We start from the raw sequence: 15830 nt of genomic DNA on the forward strand, positions 1-15830 counted from the left end.
AGCAGCAGTGATCTTATTATGTGGTTTCGAAAAAAGGACTGAGGCGAGCACTCGGATGCACAGATGGTTGTTGTGTTCCTGGGGGATAGTGCTCTTCTGTCCTGTTTTGTAGTGGGGAAAATGGTTGGTAAGAAGCACATACACTCAGGCACTGGATATCGTGACCAATTGGGTTGCGTGTATGTAGCAAGAAAATGAAGTCTTGTCACTTCTGTTGAATCAGAGTGCTGGTTTATTAGCATACAAAGTGCTGACACGTGTTTCTACCCCGATAGGGTCTTTATCAAGGCTGTGGCTTAAAAATAAGGTGTGGTGTACATTGTTTCGTTGTTGGTGGGGTGTCGTGAATAGTGATGTTAAGTGATCATCAATTGATCATGATGTTGATTTTGCCACGTGACGGGAATGCATTAGTGTACCATGTGACAAATGAGTGAAGGTGATGTAAAGTGAGTGCAGTCGCATACATGATATTGTTAACACTGAGTCATTACATAATGGTTAGGTCAAAAATGGAGGGATAAAAACATGCACCAAGGGGTGAAACAAGAGAAAAGGCAGAGAGTTAGTAGTGTCTTGAAACAGGATGGGTTTGTGGGCACTGTAAGGTACCTGAGCATTAGGGCTCTGGGTTGTTCTTTACCGGGTTATTGTAAGGTTCTGAGCCCAGAGGCTCGGTGGAGGGATCCAGAGTGGTAGTTCTGCTGAGTAGCAAGGTGTGGGAGAGGAGAATTGAATTATATCATGTCCTGGGGTAATGGGTGGCCCAATATCATATAATAAAATGGAGTAAGTGGCAGGCAATGCAGTCTGGAAAGAGAATGATTGGGGCAATCCAAGATTGGTTGCCAGGGCGCTCTGTCGTGGAAGATACAGTGGTGCCCAGGCTGTTCTTGCCAGGATGTGTGTGACGTGACATAGCGGATGTGAGGGGTCAGAGGTTGGGCCCCAATAAATTAGAGTCTGGTGATGAGTGGCAGTCTGCTGGGTGGTAGTTAAGTGGCATGTGTGTCGAGATCACAATGTCAGCTGGAAACGTCGGGTAGGATGGGTCGCTGCTCCCGTCGATGAAGACAACTTCGTAGACGAAGACCGCTTGTCTAGCCGCAATTGATCCCTCATAGATGGCAATGTAGCTGGTAATCATGGTCGATGGGGGAGGGGGGGGGTTTACCTGCCGCTTTTGATGTTTGTTTTTAATTTTATTTTTTTATTGGTTTATACAAACATTTAAAATCATTTACAATCATACAAAACAACATACATCGGACAACGATGGTCCCCAGTCTCAAATCCCTAATCCCTAAACCCCAGGATCTTCCCGCGTTAAACTTCCATAGTGCTCATTTAGTCACAATTCGCTGTCAGTCCACCACAATCCGAATTCAACCCAGTCTCTGTTATGGCTAAGAAGTGCGTCAGTGGGATTAATAGTTTTAGGTCTATTCCGTTGAACATATGACCCCACCATTCATCCGCACACAAGGACTGGTGGCATGTACTCAAAGGTCCCAAATGCACAGTTCTTTCATGTTGAAAGTGGGGGCAAAATAACACTAGGTGTTTCAATGATTCAGCTTCTTTTGTACAAAATCTGCACATTGGATTTAGATTCTTATTACATCTCCACGTTCGTAGACGTTCTTTGGTTCTAAACAAGTTAATTCGAAATAACAATAAACGTCTGCGTGCGTTAGGGTCTGGGAACAAAGTATTGTAACGTTGTACGTTATTGAAGGCACCAACTTCAGCGGGCACGTCTATCATCAGGGTCGCAATCGTTCTTTCTGTACAAGTTTGTTCCCAATCTAGGCGCCAGATTTTCAATTTTGCGGCATTAGGGTTTTCATGGAGCATGGCTGTTGTGATGTCAAAATCTGCCAACAGACACTCACATCTCTTCCACCACATTGACACTAGTTTCTGCTCGGATGCCGGAATACTGTAAAGAATTTCAAATTGCGGTATCTTTTCTCGAGCTTGAGTCTTACGAAACAAAGATAATGGGTTCCAACTGATCCTTGCCTGTATTGATATAAGATATTTCGTATCTGATGCATGAAGTATTTGTCGCCCTTGGTAGCCCCAGGACCTTCGTCCAGAATTGATTCTCTAGGGTGGACCATACTTCATGAGAGCAGCCCAGCGCATTTTCAGCCCCGTAGATCAAGACTGGAATGACCTTTTGTTGGTAGAACAGCCACAAGAATCAAATTTCTTTTTCCTAATTAGGACTTGACTCGCCAGCTGAGCACATTTTCTTTTTGTCTGCAATCCAAGGTCCATCGTTGATACAGACACTTATTACCATTCCAAGGTATTTTGCGCTTTGTGATGTGATCATCACCTCCCCCCTTAGAAACCACTTTGGCTTTTTTACTCCTTTTGAAGCGCCACCTCGCAGGTTCTTAAGTACCAAGATCTCAAATTTTTTGGTGTTACTCAACAGTCGATTTTTCATTTACATAACACTGTATCGCATCAAGTTTCCTTTGTAAACCGACGGGTGTTAGATCCATCACGACTAAATCGTCGGCATACAATAGCCAGCTTACATGCAATTTGTTTATTTTGGGCGGGAAAGAATTTACGGCACCTATCGAGATTCCTTTGTCGGATATAAACAGGCTAAAGATGGCAGCAGCAAGAGGGCACCCCTGTTTTACTCCGTTGTGCGTTTTGATTGCAGCTGATAGCAGGCTAGATTGCTCTAAACAGATCTTAATGGATGCATCTGTGTTGAGCTCCTGAATTGCCTCTGCTATGTCCTGGGGACATCCCCACCGTTGTAGTTTAGGCCACAGGAGATCGCGATCGACAGTATCAAAGGCGCTCGAGAAATCAATAAACGCCAAGTATACTATTGTATTTGATTTCAGAGCCTCCATTTTTAACAAATTGAGTAACAAGAGATTTAAAGAACAACCTAGTTTTTTGACAAAGCCGGCCTGCTGAACATCTACACGTGCTATTTTAACTGCCCACTCCACCAGTTTTTGCTGCAGAATAGTTGCATAAATCTTTCCCAGCACATCGAGCAACGCTATCGGCCGATAGTTTTTGGGGTTTGATCTATCTCCTTTTTTAAATATCGGCACAATAATTGCTGACTTCCATGATTTGGGCGACCGACCCAGTTTATTTATTCTTACGAACAAGGTCACACAAATCTCAGCCCAGATCTCGGGATGCTGCTCAATAGTATAATTTGTGAGGCCGTCCTGGCCGGGAGCTCTCGAGTTTTTAGCCTTCAAGATTATAGTCTCAATGTAATTTTTACAAAAGGAGATTGAGCGTGGCGACGAACTCTGTACATTCCCACTGTCCTCTCTTGGTTCCGTTATATATGGCCTCAAAAAGAGAGATCCATTCCGATTCGCTCACAAAGCACATTTGTAAAGATTTTTGCGGAGGCTGCATGTTGTTAAGGCCCCAAAAGTCCTGTGCGTTTTTGTTCTTTAGAGCAGCTAACATTGCCTCAGCATCTTGTATTGTCAGATGTAAGTGGGACCTTAACCAATTCTTGTACCTCTGTTTTATGATTTGCACTTTTGACTTTCATGTCCAAAACGTGCAAGTGACGTATGTCAGTATTTCAATGCCAAACCAGTGTTTTCGGGCGAAGTTTGAATTTTTCAGCCCTACATTCTGAGTTCTGTTTTGGAACAGTAGCTGGTCGTATTCCATTTGTGTGCTGTGTTTGCAGTAGACGATAGACAACTGGACCACCTCGTGCTCTTCGAGGCGTAGTCTGACTGTTTGCTTCACACAGAACCTTATGTTGACATCTTGATGTTACCTCCTTCAGTGATGTTACAAACTCAGTTGTTAGCATATTGTGGTCACTATTGGGGTTCTTTTAAATCCTAAAGGATTTAATTCGGGCATGCAAATTTTGAGACACAAACACATAATCAATAGTGGTTGCTGAGTTAGCGCAGTGCCAAGTTGTTGCCGTAGGCATGTCGAAAATTGTATTGCCATTCAGCATCTTCGAGCCATTCTTTGGCTAGCAACTTCTTATGCGAACCCCTCGGTTTAAGAAGGTCAATATTTAGATCTCCGCAAATCATGATGTTCACCCTTTCTTTGGACTCATAAAGATGGTCTTTTAAGACTGTAATCTGCGCCAGGAATTCGGTTTTGCCCAACATCAGGTAATTCCAGTACACATTTAGGTGTTATTTCGTCGGTGTCCTCATCACATAGGGGGCTCCTTACAATCATTGTTACTTCAATATAAGGGGAGTGGTTAACAGACTTTGCAATCCTTAAGCCTGAGGCCCTACTGACTAATGTTAACAGGCCCGCCATCGGGTGCCTTTTCTTCTGTTTTATTGCAGGGGTTAGTGTCACTTCATAGTCGCATGAGATTGGTGCTTCCATTAACCATGTTTCCTGCAAACAAACGATGGTCAAGCCACTCAACCAATTCAGGTTGAAGTGCGTAAAGCCACGCGTGTTTCAAGAGGTGACTGTACACGTGAGGTCTGCTTTTCCTGGCATTATGGTTGAGCGTTCTTATTGAGTGATGCTGCTAACCATCCCCACTCTCTCTAGAGCTCTATTGCGTTTAAGCTCCGAGTGCCGCTAACCGGGGGCCCTTCTAAGCTTCTGTCTCCGCATATGCTGATTGTTATGTCTGTATTGTTGGCATCAGCTGAACTCCCCTCTTTGTATAGCTCTGGAGCGGGATTTTTTCTGGCAATCTGTACAAATTCACCCTTGGTGCTCGAGACCACTCCTGTTTCTGGCTTTCTTGCCTTGGTTGAGGACAGGCTTTCTCCTCTATTTCAAGCCTGTAACACTGTTCGGTTGTATTCGGCTTGACGTGTCGTTCGCCGTATCACCCAGAAGTAGTTGATACATACACGGTGCATCCAGCTTGTATACTTCAAACCCCAGTGAAAACAATGCTTCGTTGGCGTCAAGAATTGTGGAAGCAATCATCGCCGAAAGACACGTGAAGAATTACTTTATCGTTACGTCTTTCGTTTGGAAATTCCACAATCCTTAAATCGTTAGAGGTTATCGGACGTAGACTAGGAATAAGATCAAAAAGTCTGATATTTGCACGATTAAGGATCAAGTTATCTTTAGAATCTAGACACTCTATCATTACCTTAATGTTAGGCGTCTTGTCAAGCTCATTTCTGGCGTGTCTTCCTTTGAATCCTGGAGCTTTCTCATAAGTCTCTTTGATCGCCAATTTGGTTCTTAATCAGGGTCTTACTGTTGACGTCGCTTACCGCCCTACGAGCAGGGTGGATGCTGAGGTCGTTAACCTCTACTTTCCCATTCTTGTACATTAGTGGGGTGTTGGCTCCATGCAACTGGGCGTATTTGAAAGTGGAACATCGCTTTAACCTCTTTTCGTACATTGTCATAAAAGGTGGACTTGTATGGGCAGCCAGTGGGATCTCTCGGCTTGCAATTTCGTTAACAAAACGACAAATTCTAACTGTTTTGGTCCCAACAGCCGGCTGTAGCACAGCCGTATCCTTTTGGCATGCTGACATGACTTCTGTTACAGGGGAGCACCCTTCCATACGGACATGATCTTTAATACTGATGTGTTCAGATGCGATTGTGGGGTTACCGAGCACTTCCTTGCCTTTTACGTGTGCTGTCTGTAGAGCAATATCTATAGACTCGTAATGCTCCCTGTCATCGTATGTAGACATATTTAGGAGATCTACTGATGTGTCATTACTTGGTTTTTCTGCGACCACAACATCTTGAGGAGAGGCCACTTCCTTTGTCAAGTCCACATATGGTGGACTTTCTGTTTGATGAGGTTTTTTGGTCTCCTTAGTCACAATGTGCACTTGTTTTATGTTCCTCAAGAACTTCCTTGCTCCTGTGTTTTTGTTGTTTTTTCGTGCATGTAAGTTTTTTGCTTTTTTACAGAGGTTCGTAGATTTGATTTTTGAATCTGATAGTTTCACGGTGACCTGAGTGCCACATCCAAAAATGGCAAACATATTAGTCTTTTCGACGCCTTGGCTCGCAATTGGCCCATGTTTCTCACCAGTAAACTGAGGTGCCATATTGGAAGTTGATGTTATTTGATTGTCTACAATAATTTGCCTCTTACATGCTCTAGCCTGCTCAAAGGCAGTGTTAAATGACACCTCAGCAGTTTTCACGTCTGTCAATGAAGTACTGCGATCCCCACTTTTGGTGGGTGACGGGAGTTTGTCCTCAGATATTTGTGTATTAGTGGCGTATACATCGCACTCGAGCACTGTCGCACCTGTCTCACATCATTGCGGGGTTAACGTTGGTAATGCATCACATTGGGAGTCGATCTCTACTTCACTGTGTTCTGCCACTAGGGCTCCACCAGAACATCGTGGCGTTGCCCCCACAATTTCAGTTGAGGCCAACTTCATGCCCCTTCTTACCATGTTAGCATCACTAAGATCGTTACATTTAGGAAGTCCTTGTCCCTCGTGCTTCTCGAGCCACCTCTGCCAAAGGTTTTTTGTCAGTGGAGTCATTTCTCCTCTGATCACACAAGGATTTATAGGCTGCATCTAGCCCTTTCAGCCCTTCAGTAGAATTGATGGACAACTGGCTACATATTTGTTCTAGGTGGCCCACTTTGGTGTTCATGAGAGCCATCAAAGTTGTAGATCTTTCGTTGAGTCATTCAGGTTTTCGTATAGTTTCATGAAGGGGGCTAAAGAGGTTGCCAAGGAGGATATTATCATGGCTTGTAACTCAGGTAATCGCCTAGACTCGTTTCACTCAGAATTACAGGCCAGCAAACCCCTCTTTATCCCATTCCTCTGTCTGTAGACTCTTCGCCGCCTCTATAAAGCGCGTTCTATAAAAGAAGATTCAGAGAGTGCACTAATATCAAAAGCATTACTATCAGAGGAGTGTGAATTCTCTCTACTCTGATTCATAGGTTTCTTAAGTATCCTTTTGGAAGTCAATATTCTCTTTTGTGAGTGTGGTTGGTTAAAAGATGAGTCATTATCCAAGGTCTCGCTAGAGTTCTTTGTCCGCCTGCTTCATACGTTTATAACTCACATTGGCCCATATGTCCTCATTAGGATCATTCAGTTCCGCATTATGCCGTTTCAAAGATGTTTTATGTGTTTTTTTACATTGTGGCAGTATGTTTTTCGCCAATGTATTCGCACATGCTCTGTTCATGGAGATCAGACTGTGCAGGACTTTATTGGCAACCTCTAGAGAGTCACAACGAGCTTTGTGCCCGTAATCAGTCGTCCCACACTTAAATAGCTCCTTTGACGTTCCTTGGGGTATGCAGAATACCTCATTGTTAAGGTCTTCACTCGGTTGCCGTTCCGACAACATATCTGCTAGGTGAGTCGGCGAATTTGTGCATGGATACTCGCCTAGATTAAATTCCGTACCCACGAGTTCTATTAACACATCAACTACTCTGGCAACTGCAGCCTCTTTAGTCATTGTCTGGGCGGGTGCGGAAGTAGAAGACAGAGTGCGGAAGGAGAGTACGTCTCATGGGTGGTGCCAGCCAGAGGAGGCACGCCCCCGCCACGCCCGTCTCCAAGGCAGACGACATTCGCAGAGCCTCAGCAGCAGCGCCCACACCGGGTAAGGTTATGTCAACCTCCCTACTAGTGTACTTTACGTTGGATGACTTATGTTTTTCACCTGAGTCGCCGCGTGCACTCCCAGGGATGAGTTGAAGCACAGGCAGCGCGAGATTGTGATCACTTATGAGTGTTCCCATGAGTGATACTCGAGTTCATGCTTGCGCCAATTTGGCGCATAGCCAAGTCCGTGCAAGGGTCCGACTCGACACACACTCTACTCAGTTCAGAAGGACAGTCGCCATGAGTAACTCGTTCCATGGCTACTTCGCGACTTGGGAGGTTATGTTCTTCGCTCATTGAGTTACATGAGTAAAAGCGACTTACTTTCTCAGATGTTTTTCGCATCGTCGCACAGCAATCTCCCTTTTCTCCTGTGCGCTCGCATTTCTTCTGTGGCCTTGTTCTGAGCGCAGGTGTTTCCAGGGCAGCCCCTGCAAGCATTGTGACAGCGCCTCAGTTCGGCGCGAGGCGCCACAGCCTAACAGCAATGAGTCCAGTCCTTTCTCCACAGGGCTTACGCCACAAGGGCGTGGGAGGCGGCCTTTTATGGTCAGCTGGTCCAAAAACCTTAAGGGCACACGCACCGCACCTTGCTGTACTGGATACTGGAGCTCAATTGACAGTCCACGCGCCACAGCCTAACAGCAATGAGTCCAGCCCTTTCTCCACAGGGCTTACCTTGATGTTTTTCTAACAGAGTGGGCTTTTGAATTTTGTGGATGGTTCATATGGAGTCCTTAACTCCTTTTCACCCTTTCTTCATTTTTTCAGGTGTTGCAGTCCACCTTTCCACTGATGAAGCTCTTCTCTTTGAAGCATGCTTTGCAGGGGTTCTGTGGGAAATGACAGAAGCTGTTTTGCCATATAACTCTTCCTCAGACGAATGGCACTTACTCTCCAGATGTAGGAGTCTCATGTGCCTGTCCTGTAGAGTCTTCTATGTGAAGGTTTGACAAATGACAACCTTGAATCTCATGAGGGTAAAGACAGTATTTGCTGGAGTCCCCCATTGCCATGAGGGAGCAGATGCAGAATCTTCCTTCGATTTCCAGATGAAGGCACACGTTTACTGAGCTGCAAAACACAGTGTAGGGCAGGAGAAACTATTTGTAAAAGAATGGTTTTAAAAAGATTTGAAAATATTGAGTAAGACAAAGCTCAGGAGAGCTGGGGAGGATTCCCCAGTCACTAGACTGCAGTGAAAAATGTGAAGATGGCTTCTTGGGTTGGAGCTTAAGCCCTGCCACCTCATTGGTTACGGTCAGAAGGGACCAAAATGAGGTGGAAAGACTACATAAGTGCTTGCCTTACAGGTTTCATTGGCAATGTACATTGCTTTTTCCTATGGGATTTTTTTTTCTTTTTTAATTGCCAGGAATTCCCAGTCTGACGACTGAGAATATTCAAGCATGTGAATCTATGAAAGATCCAATGCTGGATAAATGTGGAATACAAACTGTAACCCTGGGGTGTGACCCTGAACAGCACCTCGTTAGTCTGTTAGGAAAGATTTTCTTTTTGCTGCGGCTTTACTCCCATAGAATTCTATGGGTCTCCTTTTCTCCGGTCCTTTTTGGAGATGCTGATCTGAAGACCATTGTCTTTGCTCCTGCTCAGGGATCCGTGCCTTGTGAGCCTTCCAAAGAATCTCTAGACCAACCAGTGGACTGACCAGCTATGTTCTGGGCTACTTTGCTGCAGCGGTCGCTGTTCCCAATGCATCCTCGGGACTTGGAGGACCTTCAACTTGTACAACAAGACGTCTGTTCCTGCGTTTTCAGACTTCTTGCATCAACTCGGTTGTTCGGTCCTGGAAGATCACCTGGCGCCACCTAGCAATCCGTCGTCTTCACATCATAGACGTCTGCTGAGGTCGCCTGCTCGACAGAAGTCCTCTCCTTTTCTTTATTTGGGTTTTCAGCTGGAAAGTGTCTGGAATAGATTCCTATGCACCACGACAAACTAAATCCTGTGTCCGATAGTGACCGCTGCGACCATGACTCCTGGGCCTTTCTCGACCAGACCAAGCACAGAAGACTGTGTCCCCCACCAGATTCCAGAACCTCAGTAGTCGTCTATGGAGAAATCTGAGTTTTTAAAACATGTATTTGTATTTATTTATGTTCAGGGGAACAATTGTTTTATTCACAAAAGAATGTACGATAGGTAAAAAATCTGATTTGACGGGAATCGGTGAGCTTCTTACAATAGGCGAGTTAGAGGGACCTTCTGACCGGGTTGTGGAGGGGAGTAAATGGAGCAGTCACCGGGAACAATACATAAGTGGAAACATAGATCAAGGACAACCAACATTGGCCAATAAGTGCAGGTAGGCGGTACAGCCAGCTCTGCTTGGTATGTGGCCATGATGGGTCAAGTGCTCGAATGGAGGCAGAGGAAGTGAGGGACAAAGGTGGGGGGAATAAGGTAACATACCTGTTCCTCATCCCAACCCACCCCTCACTCCCTTCTCCAAAGGGTTACATGGGAAGTCCTGTCCCATCCTGATTTTGGTCAGTGGGGCCTGGTCAAGGGTCCCCTCCTAGGCCTATTCTACTGAGTGGAATAGAGTTTGTTTACTTAGGTGAACTTTACAACTTTTAAATCCTAACCACTGGCATCATCCAAATCACTTAATAAAGCTGCCTTAAAAATATAACTTTGGAACTGATATTTATAACGTAAGGCCCACACCATTTTAAGATTGGACTCATTAAGTGTAAGGGGAATTGTTTGGCGGCTACTCTAGTGTCTTTTCTGAATTCCTTATATCTGAGTATTTACTGGTTATTGAATTATGCTTTCTTTCTTAGCCTAAGAGTGAATGCATATATCGGTTTTATGCTAGGTTTGTGACAATATTTGACTAGGGGTTTTACTTGGGTAGTGTTTAAAGGCCTAATAAATAATCGAATATTGTTTTACTACCTGTTAACTTGAATTGTTGGTGTGTGTTCGGTGTAGACTCATTGTAGCCCTACACCACTCATTGTCCTCCCGAGACTAAGCATTGCCACCCTGCTACCTCACCTTGCTTAAGTTTGGCTAGTCCCCAGTGTTTCTCTGTTCACCATAATGGGGTGGCCTCGCAAAATCCACCTCCATGGTTGATTTTGGACATTCATTTAACCAAATCCAGTTGTGCTACAAAAAGCAGTTGTGTCGGGGAAAAGTTCCTCTGGTAACCTACTGCCATTGCTGAACATGCCTTGCACTGTCCTGCCTCAAACTTTATTTTTTGTGGTGCGGATTGGTCCCAGTGCTCTACAGCAGCATGTTCCTTAACCATTCAGCCTTCTTCGGTGCCCCTCCATCTTTCTGCAACGTTTGGTGGACCCTGGTTATATGGGCCGCCACAAAACTCCTCATTTTTAATTATAATTGGTTATTTAGAACGCACTTAATACCCAGAGGTTTCTAAGCCATCTGCGTCGTCTTGCTTTTCAAGGCGGCACGCTGCCCCTGAGCTATATTCCAGAGACTGAGGATGCCCTCCAGTAACCCAAAACTTGCCAGACCAATTATTCTGAGCTTCTAATACCTCATATTGCGCCATCAACTAACATTGGCCTATACATACATACAACTGTGACCCAGCGCAGCATCAGGCCTAGTAACCCTACATACCAATCAGCTGCCAACTTTATTCCCCATTATAAATGCATTAACTTAAGTTGAAATATTTATTGAGATTTGCCTTGAGCCAATAGGTTAGAATTTTGAGCTCAAGCTGTAGTTTGCCTAATTTTATAGAATTCCTACTTTGGAGACCCTGTGAGGAACAGCGACTACTCTGTTCACTTCAGCATAGACTTTATTTTTTCATGCCTACTAATAGCAGCCAGCCCTCCAAAGTCCTAACCGGGCAGAATACATACACGCATCTGAAAGTTAACTCTTGGAATATCCCATACATGGACTTCGGTCCCCGAGGGCATTCCAACCACAAAGTGCATTGGGGCCATACAAATTGGCACTATATAAATGACAAATACAATACTATAAAAGTTCTTGCTTACGTCCAATAGGAGATCCAGAACATAAACCTTTTGTGGACATTAATTTATTTGAACCAGTTACTTACTGTTTCACCTCAAGGTGCGCCTGGTCCGCTTGACTACAGCTACCCTACTTGGGCTAAGGATCCTTGGCCTTGGACGCTCCCGTGGTGGGGTCCTTGTGGCTTACTTGAAAACAGGTCTCAGTCCATTACTCTGGGGGAGAGAGGGTGAAATCGCACCATGGTTTTAAATAAAAGCCCTGTTACACTACTTCACGTATGAGCTGCTAGTATGCAATCTGAAGTAGGGAAAGAGTTATTTTCAATTGGCTTCTTTGCCAGCCTCAGAGCTTGGTTTTGTAATAGTGGTGTTGGGCGTTATGGAGCGGGTCAGAATAGGGAGGCTACTCTTAATTCCCAAAGTAATTCTTTAGCCATACGCTTCTGAACCAGTCCTATTGTTATAGAAACACTGACCTCGAATTCCATTATTTGTAATATTATGTTGATTTATACCGTACACCGCTGCCCCCTGCTTGCTCTCCAGGCACTCTTGGTCCATGTAATTTTCTTAATGGGTTCATAATGACTTTTTATGTGCTTGTTTTCATTCAGAAAATCCTTTGAAGATGTCTGCCAAAACAACTAGCACAAACACTATATCACAGTCAAGAAAAACTGTGCAGCAGTTAAGAATAGAAGCCTCCATCGAAAGAATAAAGGTAAGCGAAACCCCAATTGCTCATTGTGTTGCAAAACGAGTGCAGCATTTCAGGTTGTAACTACTAGCCAGTCAAGTCACTCGCCCTTCTTTGTTAATGCCATTTGCCCACGTTCTCACAGTATTACGTTTATTGCTTGCTAACACTTGGCAACGGCTAGCGGGGAGGTAAAATATTATGGCTTATTAATGCCCGTGATTTATCGCTAATCCTTGCCGAGGGATGCCTTTAGGGTAGCTACAACTAATTTATTTCCCTTTCCCAGTTGGAAAACCAAATCTCCCTTTTTTATCAAAAATGCAATCTTAAATGATGGTTCTAACTCTTGTGCAATCCCAAAGTGGGAGTGTACCTGAAAGCTTTTCCATTGTTAAAGTGCCACCCCCAGCCTTACCATGTCTCGAACTCTGCCTGTCATTTCTAAAGCTCCTATGTACCTGTGATCCTCACTGTTTGATATTATTCACCAGAGAGCCCACCTTTAAACCCAGGACAGATCTTTAGTGATTTATATGAAGCACACCTATCATTTATACAACTTTGTGGTGCTGATGATTTTACTATGGGATTGCTTAATCCGGATCTGTCTTTGCTAGTGAACTTGTGTCTATGGGTTAGGTGGAAGAATTGTGCTGGCAAGGGGTCGGTGGAAGAAATGTGCTGATAATGGGTTGGAGGGCTAGAGCCCCTGTCGGAAACCTAAAATTCCATTCCCTTCACTTTGTAGTCCTGGCTTGTCAGATTGATGCTGGCAGGGGGGGTTAGCATCCTATTGATGCTCTCCATCGCCTTCCAGTCAGGGTTTGTTGAGATGGTGTGTGTGTCTGTGTGGATGGATGATCGTCTGGTAGTTTCAGGTATAGGTTTAGGGTGAAGGAGATGATTCCACGTGTTTGGGGACTTCTGAAACAGTTGCATGATCTCCTAGTGTATCATAGTGGTGGGACAGAGAAGATATTGACTAGTTGTCTGAAATCAGCCGGACAGTAGAAAGGGTGAATACAACACATCAAGATGAAGAACCTTTTAGACATAACTGGCTACTGAGTTTCTTGTTACCTTTTTATATTAATACCTCTCCCTAACCACTGTTCTCATATGCCCACCCACCTTCTTGTGGCCTCTCAATATTCCATTTGCTCTATTAGTTTCTTTCATAGGCAGATACACGTATGCTTTTAAAATGGTGGGTGATGTACTTTTTGCGAGACTCTGTGCTGGCAGGCTTGCGTCTTCCCCCCCCCTCTCCTCCCCCCAGCTGCACTGTAGTAAACCCCTGCACTCTCCTCCTACAGTGATTAGCTTTAATGTTGCTTAAAATTGGTAAATCATCTGCGAATAACATTACCGTATAGATCATAACTTAGTGTGAGCCCTACATCCTAAACTGTGGAGAAGTATGTGTCTTAAGGCATAGGTGAAGAGGCAGCCCTGGTCAGCAGTCCAAATCAGAACCTCCCCTACTCTCCTTACATTTCAGTCGAGGCGATCAGTTTGCATTTATGTAATACTGGTCTAGTGTTGGGTGTGTCTGCAGTGGTCCCTGAGTTCTGAAACTGGGGGAAGGCCATGGCATGTCTGAAGGGCCCGTGGGGGGTTATTTCTCTTAGGGGGGTTGGAATTCAGACCTCTTTTCCCGTTTAGACAAAGTGTTTAGTGCAGTGCACATTAAGAGTAAGAATATTCTAGACATTTAAAACATGGATGCGGACAGATGGTTTCCACGCTCCTCCATCTGGACCGCTTACCCCATGTTATATGGTGGCCTTCAAGAATAGCAATTATAGAAGTTATTCATTCATCAGATTAGACCTCTTAAGTACTGAGATTAGTATGTTGAAGTGGGAAATGACAGAGTGGTGAAGGGTTCAGTTAAGTGCACACAGAGAACTCTTAATAGTACAAGTTATGCAGAATGTATAAAAATACAATTATTTTTTCAGGCCTTGGACAACTCTTAGCAATTAAATACCACAGTTCAGTATTGTACTAAATCTACATAGATTTCACCAAGTTGTTCGATACGGTTTCCCGCTCATCCCTTTGGACAAAACGAACGGACTGGCGAATAGATCTTTCTTTACTATACTTTTTATCTACTTTGTATTCCAACACGGTGGTGGTAGTGCGAACAAAACGTGTCGTTTTATCACATACTTATGTTTTAACATATTACCTGCACGTGAGCACACAGGTAGATGGTCAAACTACCTTGAGAGGAGATGACCTGCGACCTGCCGTCTTTGTAACTCGACTATTGAAGCTGCACGACACCTGCTTAAAAAATGTCCTATACTGATGCCACACTATTGGAAGAGCTTGTCATGATGCCTACCCCCGGGCATCTGGACCTAGCCCATCAGCCCCGGAAGCAGGCATCCAGACGTTTATTAAAACCTCAGCAGCCCCGGCTAGGGGCTATCTGGGTTCAGTCCTGGCGCCTTAGGCGCCAGGCTCATAATAGATACCTGACCACTAGGCAAAACCAATGTTTATCAATTTGATCACCCCCGTTGCTCCCAAACTGCATTGATAGCGGGGCCTCTGTGCCCAAATTGCATTGTCTGATCTCCAAACTGCATTTGATAGCAGGGCCTCTGTGCCCAAATTGCCTTGTCTGATCTCCAAACTGCATTGATAGCAGGGCCTCTGCACCCAAATTGCATTGTCTGATCTCCAAACTGCATTGATAGCAGGGCCTCTGTGCCCAAATTGCATTGTCTGATCTACAAACTGCATTGATAGCAGGGCCTCTGTGCCCAAATTGCATTGCCTGATCTCCAAACTGCATTGATAGCAGGGCCTCTGTACCCTAATTGTATTGTCTGATCTCCAAACTGCATTGATAGGCCTCTCTCCAACTATACAGATATCTCAATCTTCGCAGGGCCTCTGTGCCCAAATTGCTTTGTGTGCTCCCCAAACTGCATTGATAGCAGGGCCCCTGTGCACAAATTGCTCTGTGTGGTCTCCAAACTGCATTGATAGGCCTCTCTCCCACTATACAGGTGTCTCAAACTTAGCAGGGCCTCTGTGCCCAAATTACATTGTCTGATCTCCAAACCGCATTGATAGGCCTCCCTCCCACTATACAGGTGTCTCAAATTTAGTTCTCTCAAATCTAGAACACTTGCAAATTTAGCTAACTCTCAAGTGAGACAGATGCCACCAGTGAATTACGGTACTGGGTCACTCTGACTAGGGCCTCTCGCATCACAAGGCGAAAGTCCGAACTGCGCCTGTCAAAGCCAACCTCCAACCAGCAGAAACCCTTCCCAAACCACACAGCCTGCTCACCACAGTGAGCCGCGCTCAGGGAGACGGACAGTGAAGAGAGCTAGCGATAACACCCAACTTAATAACCCTTACCAACCCCCATCCCCTCCTAGGGCATAAACCGAACAAGTCGCCAACTTCAGCCGGAATACCACCTACAAACAGAGCCCAAACTAGTAGCGGACACCCCCTCGTCCACCACTACACCACAAGACCAAAGCAGGACTAACTAGACGT

The 15830-nt window shown here is 44.8% G+C and overlaps 1 protein-coding gene across 2 annotated transcripts in view; it reads left to right on the forward strand.

Annotated features, from left to right (window-relative positions):
- GNG12 (G protein subunit gamma 12) overlaps positions 1-15830 on the forward strand; it is a 348877-nt gene that overhangs the window by 231874 nt on the left and 101173 nt on the right. For both annotated transcript variants that reach the window (XM_069641936.1, XM_069641937.1), the window contains exon 3: positions 12211-12317. In XM_069641936.1, the coding sequence (XP_069498037.1) occupies positions 12225-12317 (93 nt within the window). In that variant the 5' untranslated portion in view covers positions 12211-12224. The remainder of the gene's footprint in view (positions 1-12210; positions 12318-15830) is intronic.

The sequence above is a fragment of the Ambystoma mexicanum genome, chromosome 1q (assembly GCF_040938575.1).
Source record: "Ambystoma mexicanum isolate Mex_15411 chromosome 1q, UKY_AmexF1_1, whole genome shotgun sequence".
Classification (NCBI taxonomy): Eukaryota; Metazoa; Chordata; class Amphibia; order Caudata; family Ambystomatidae; genus Ambystoma; species Ambystoma mexicanum.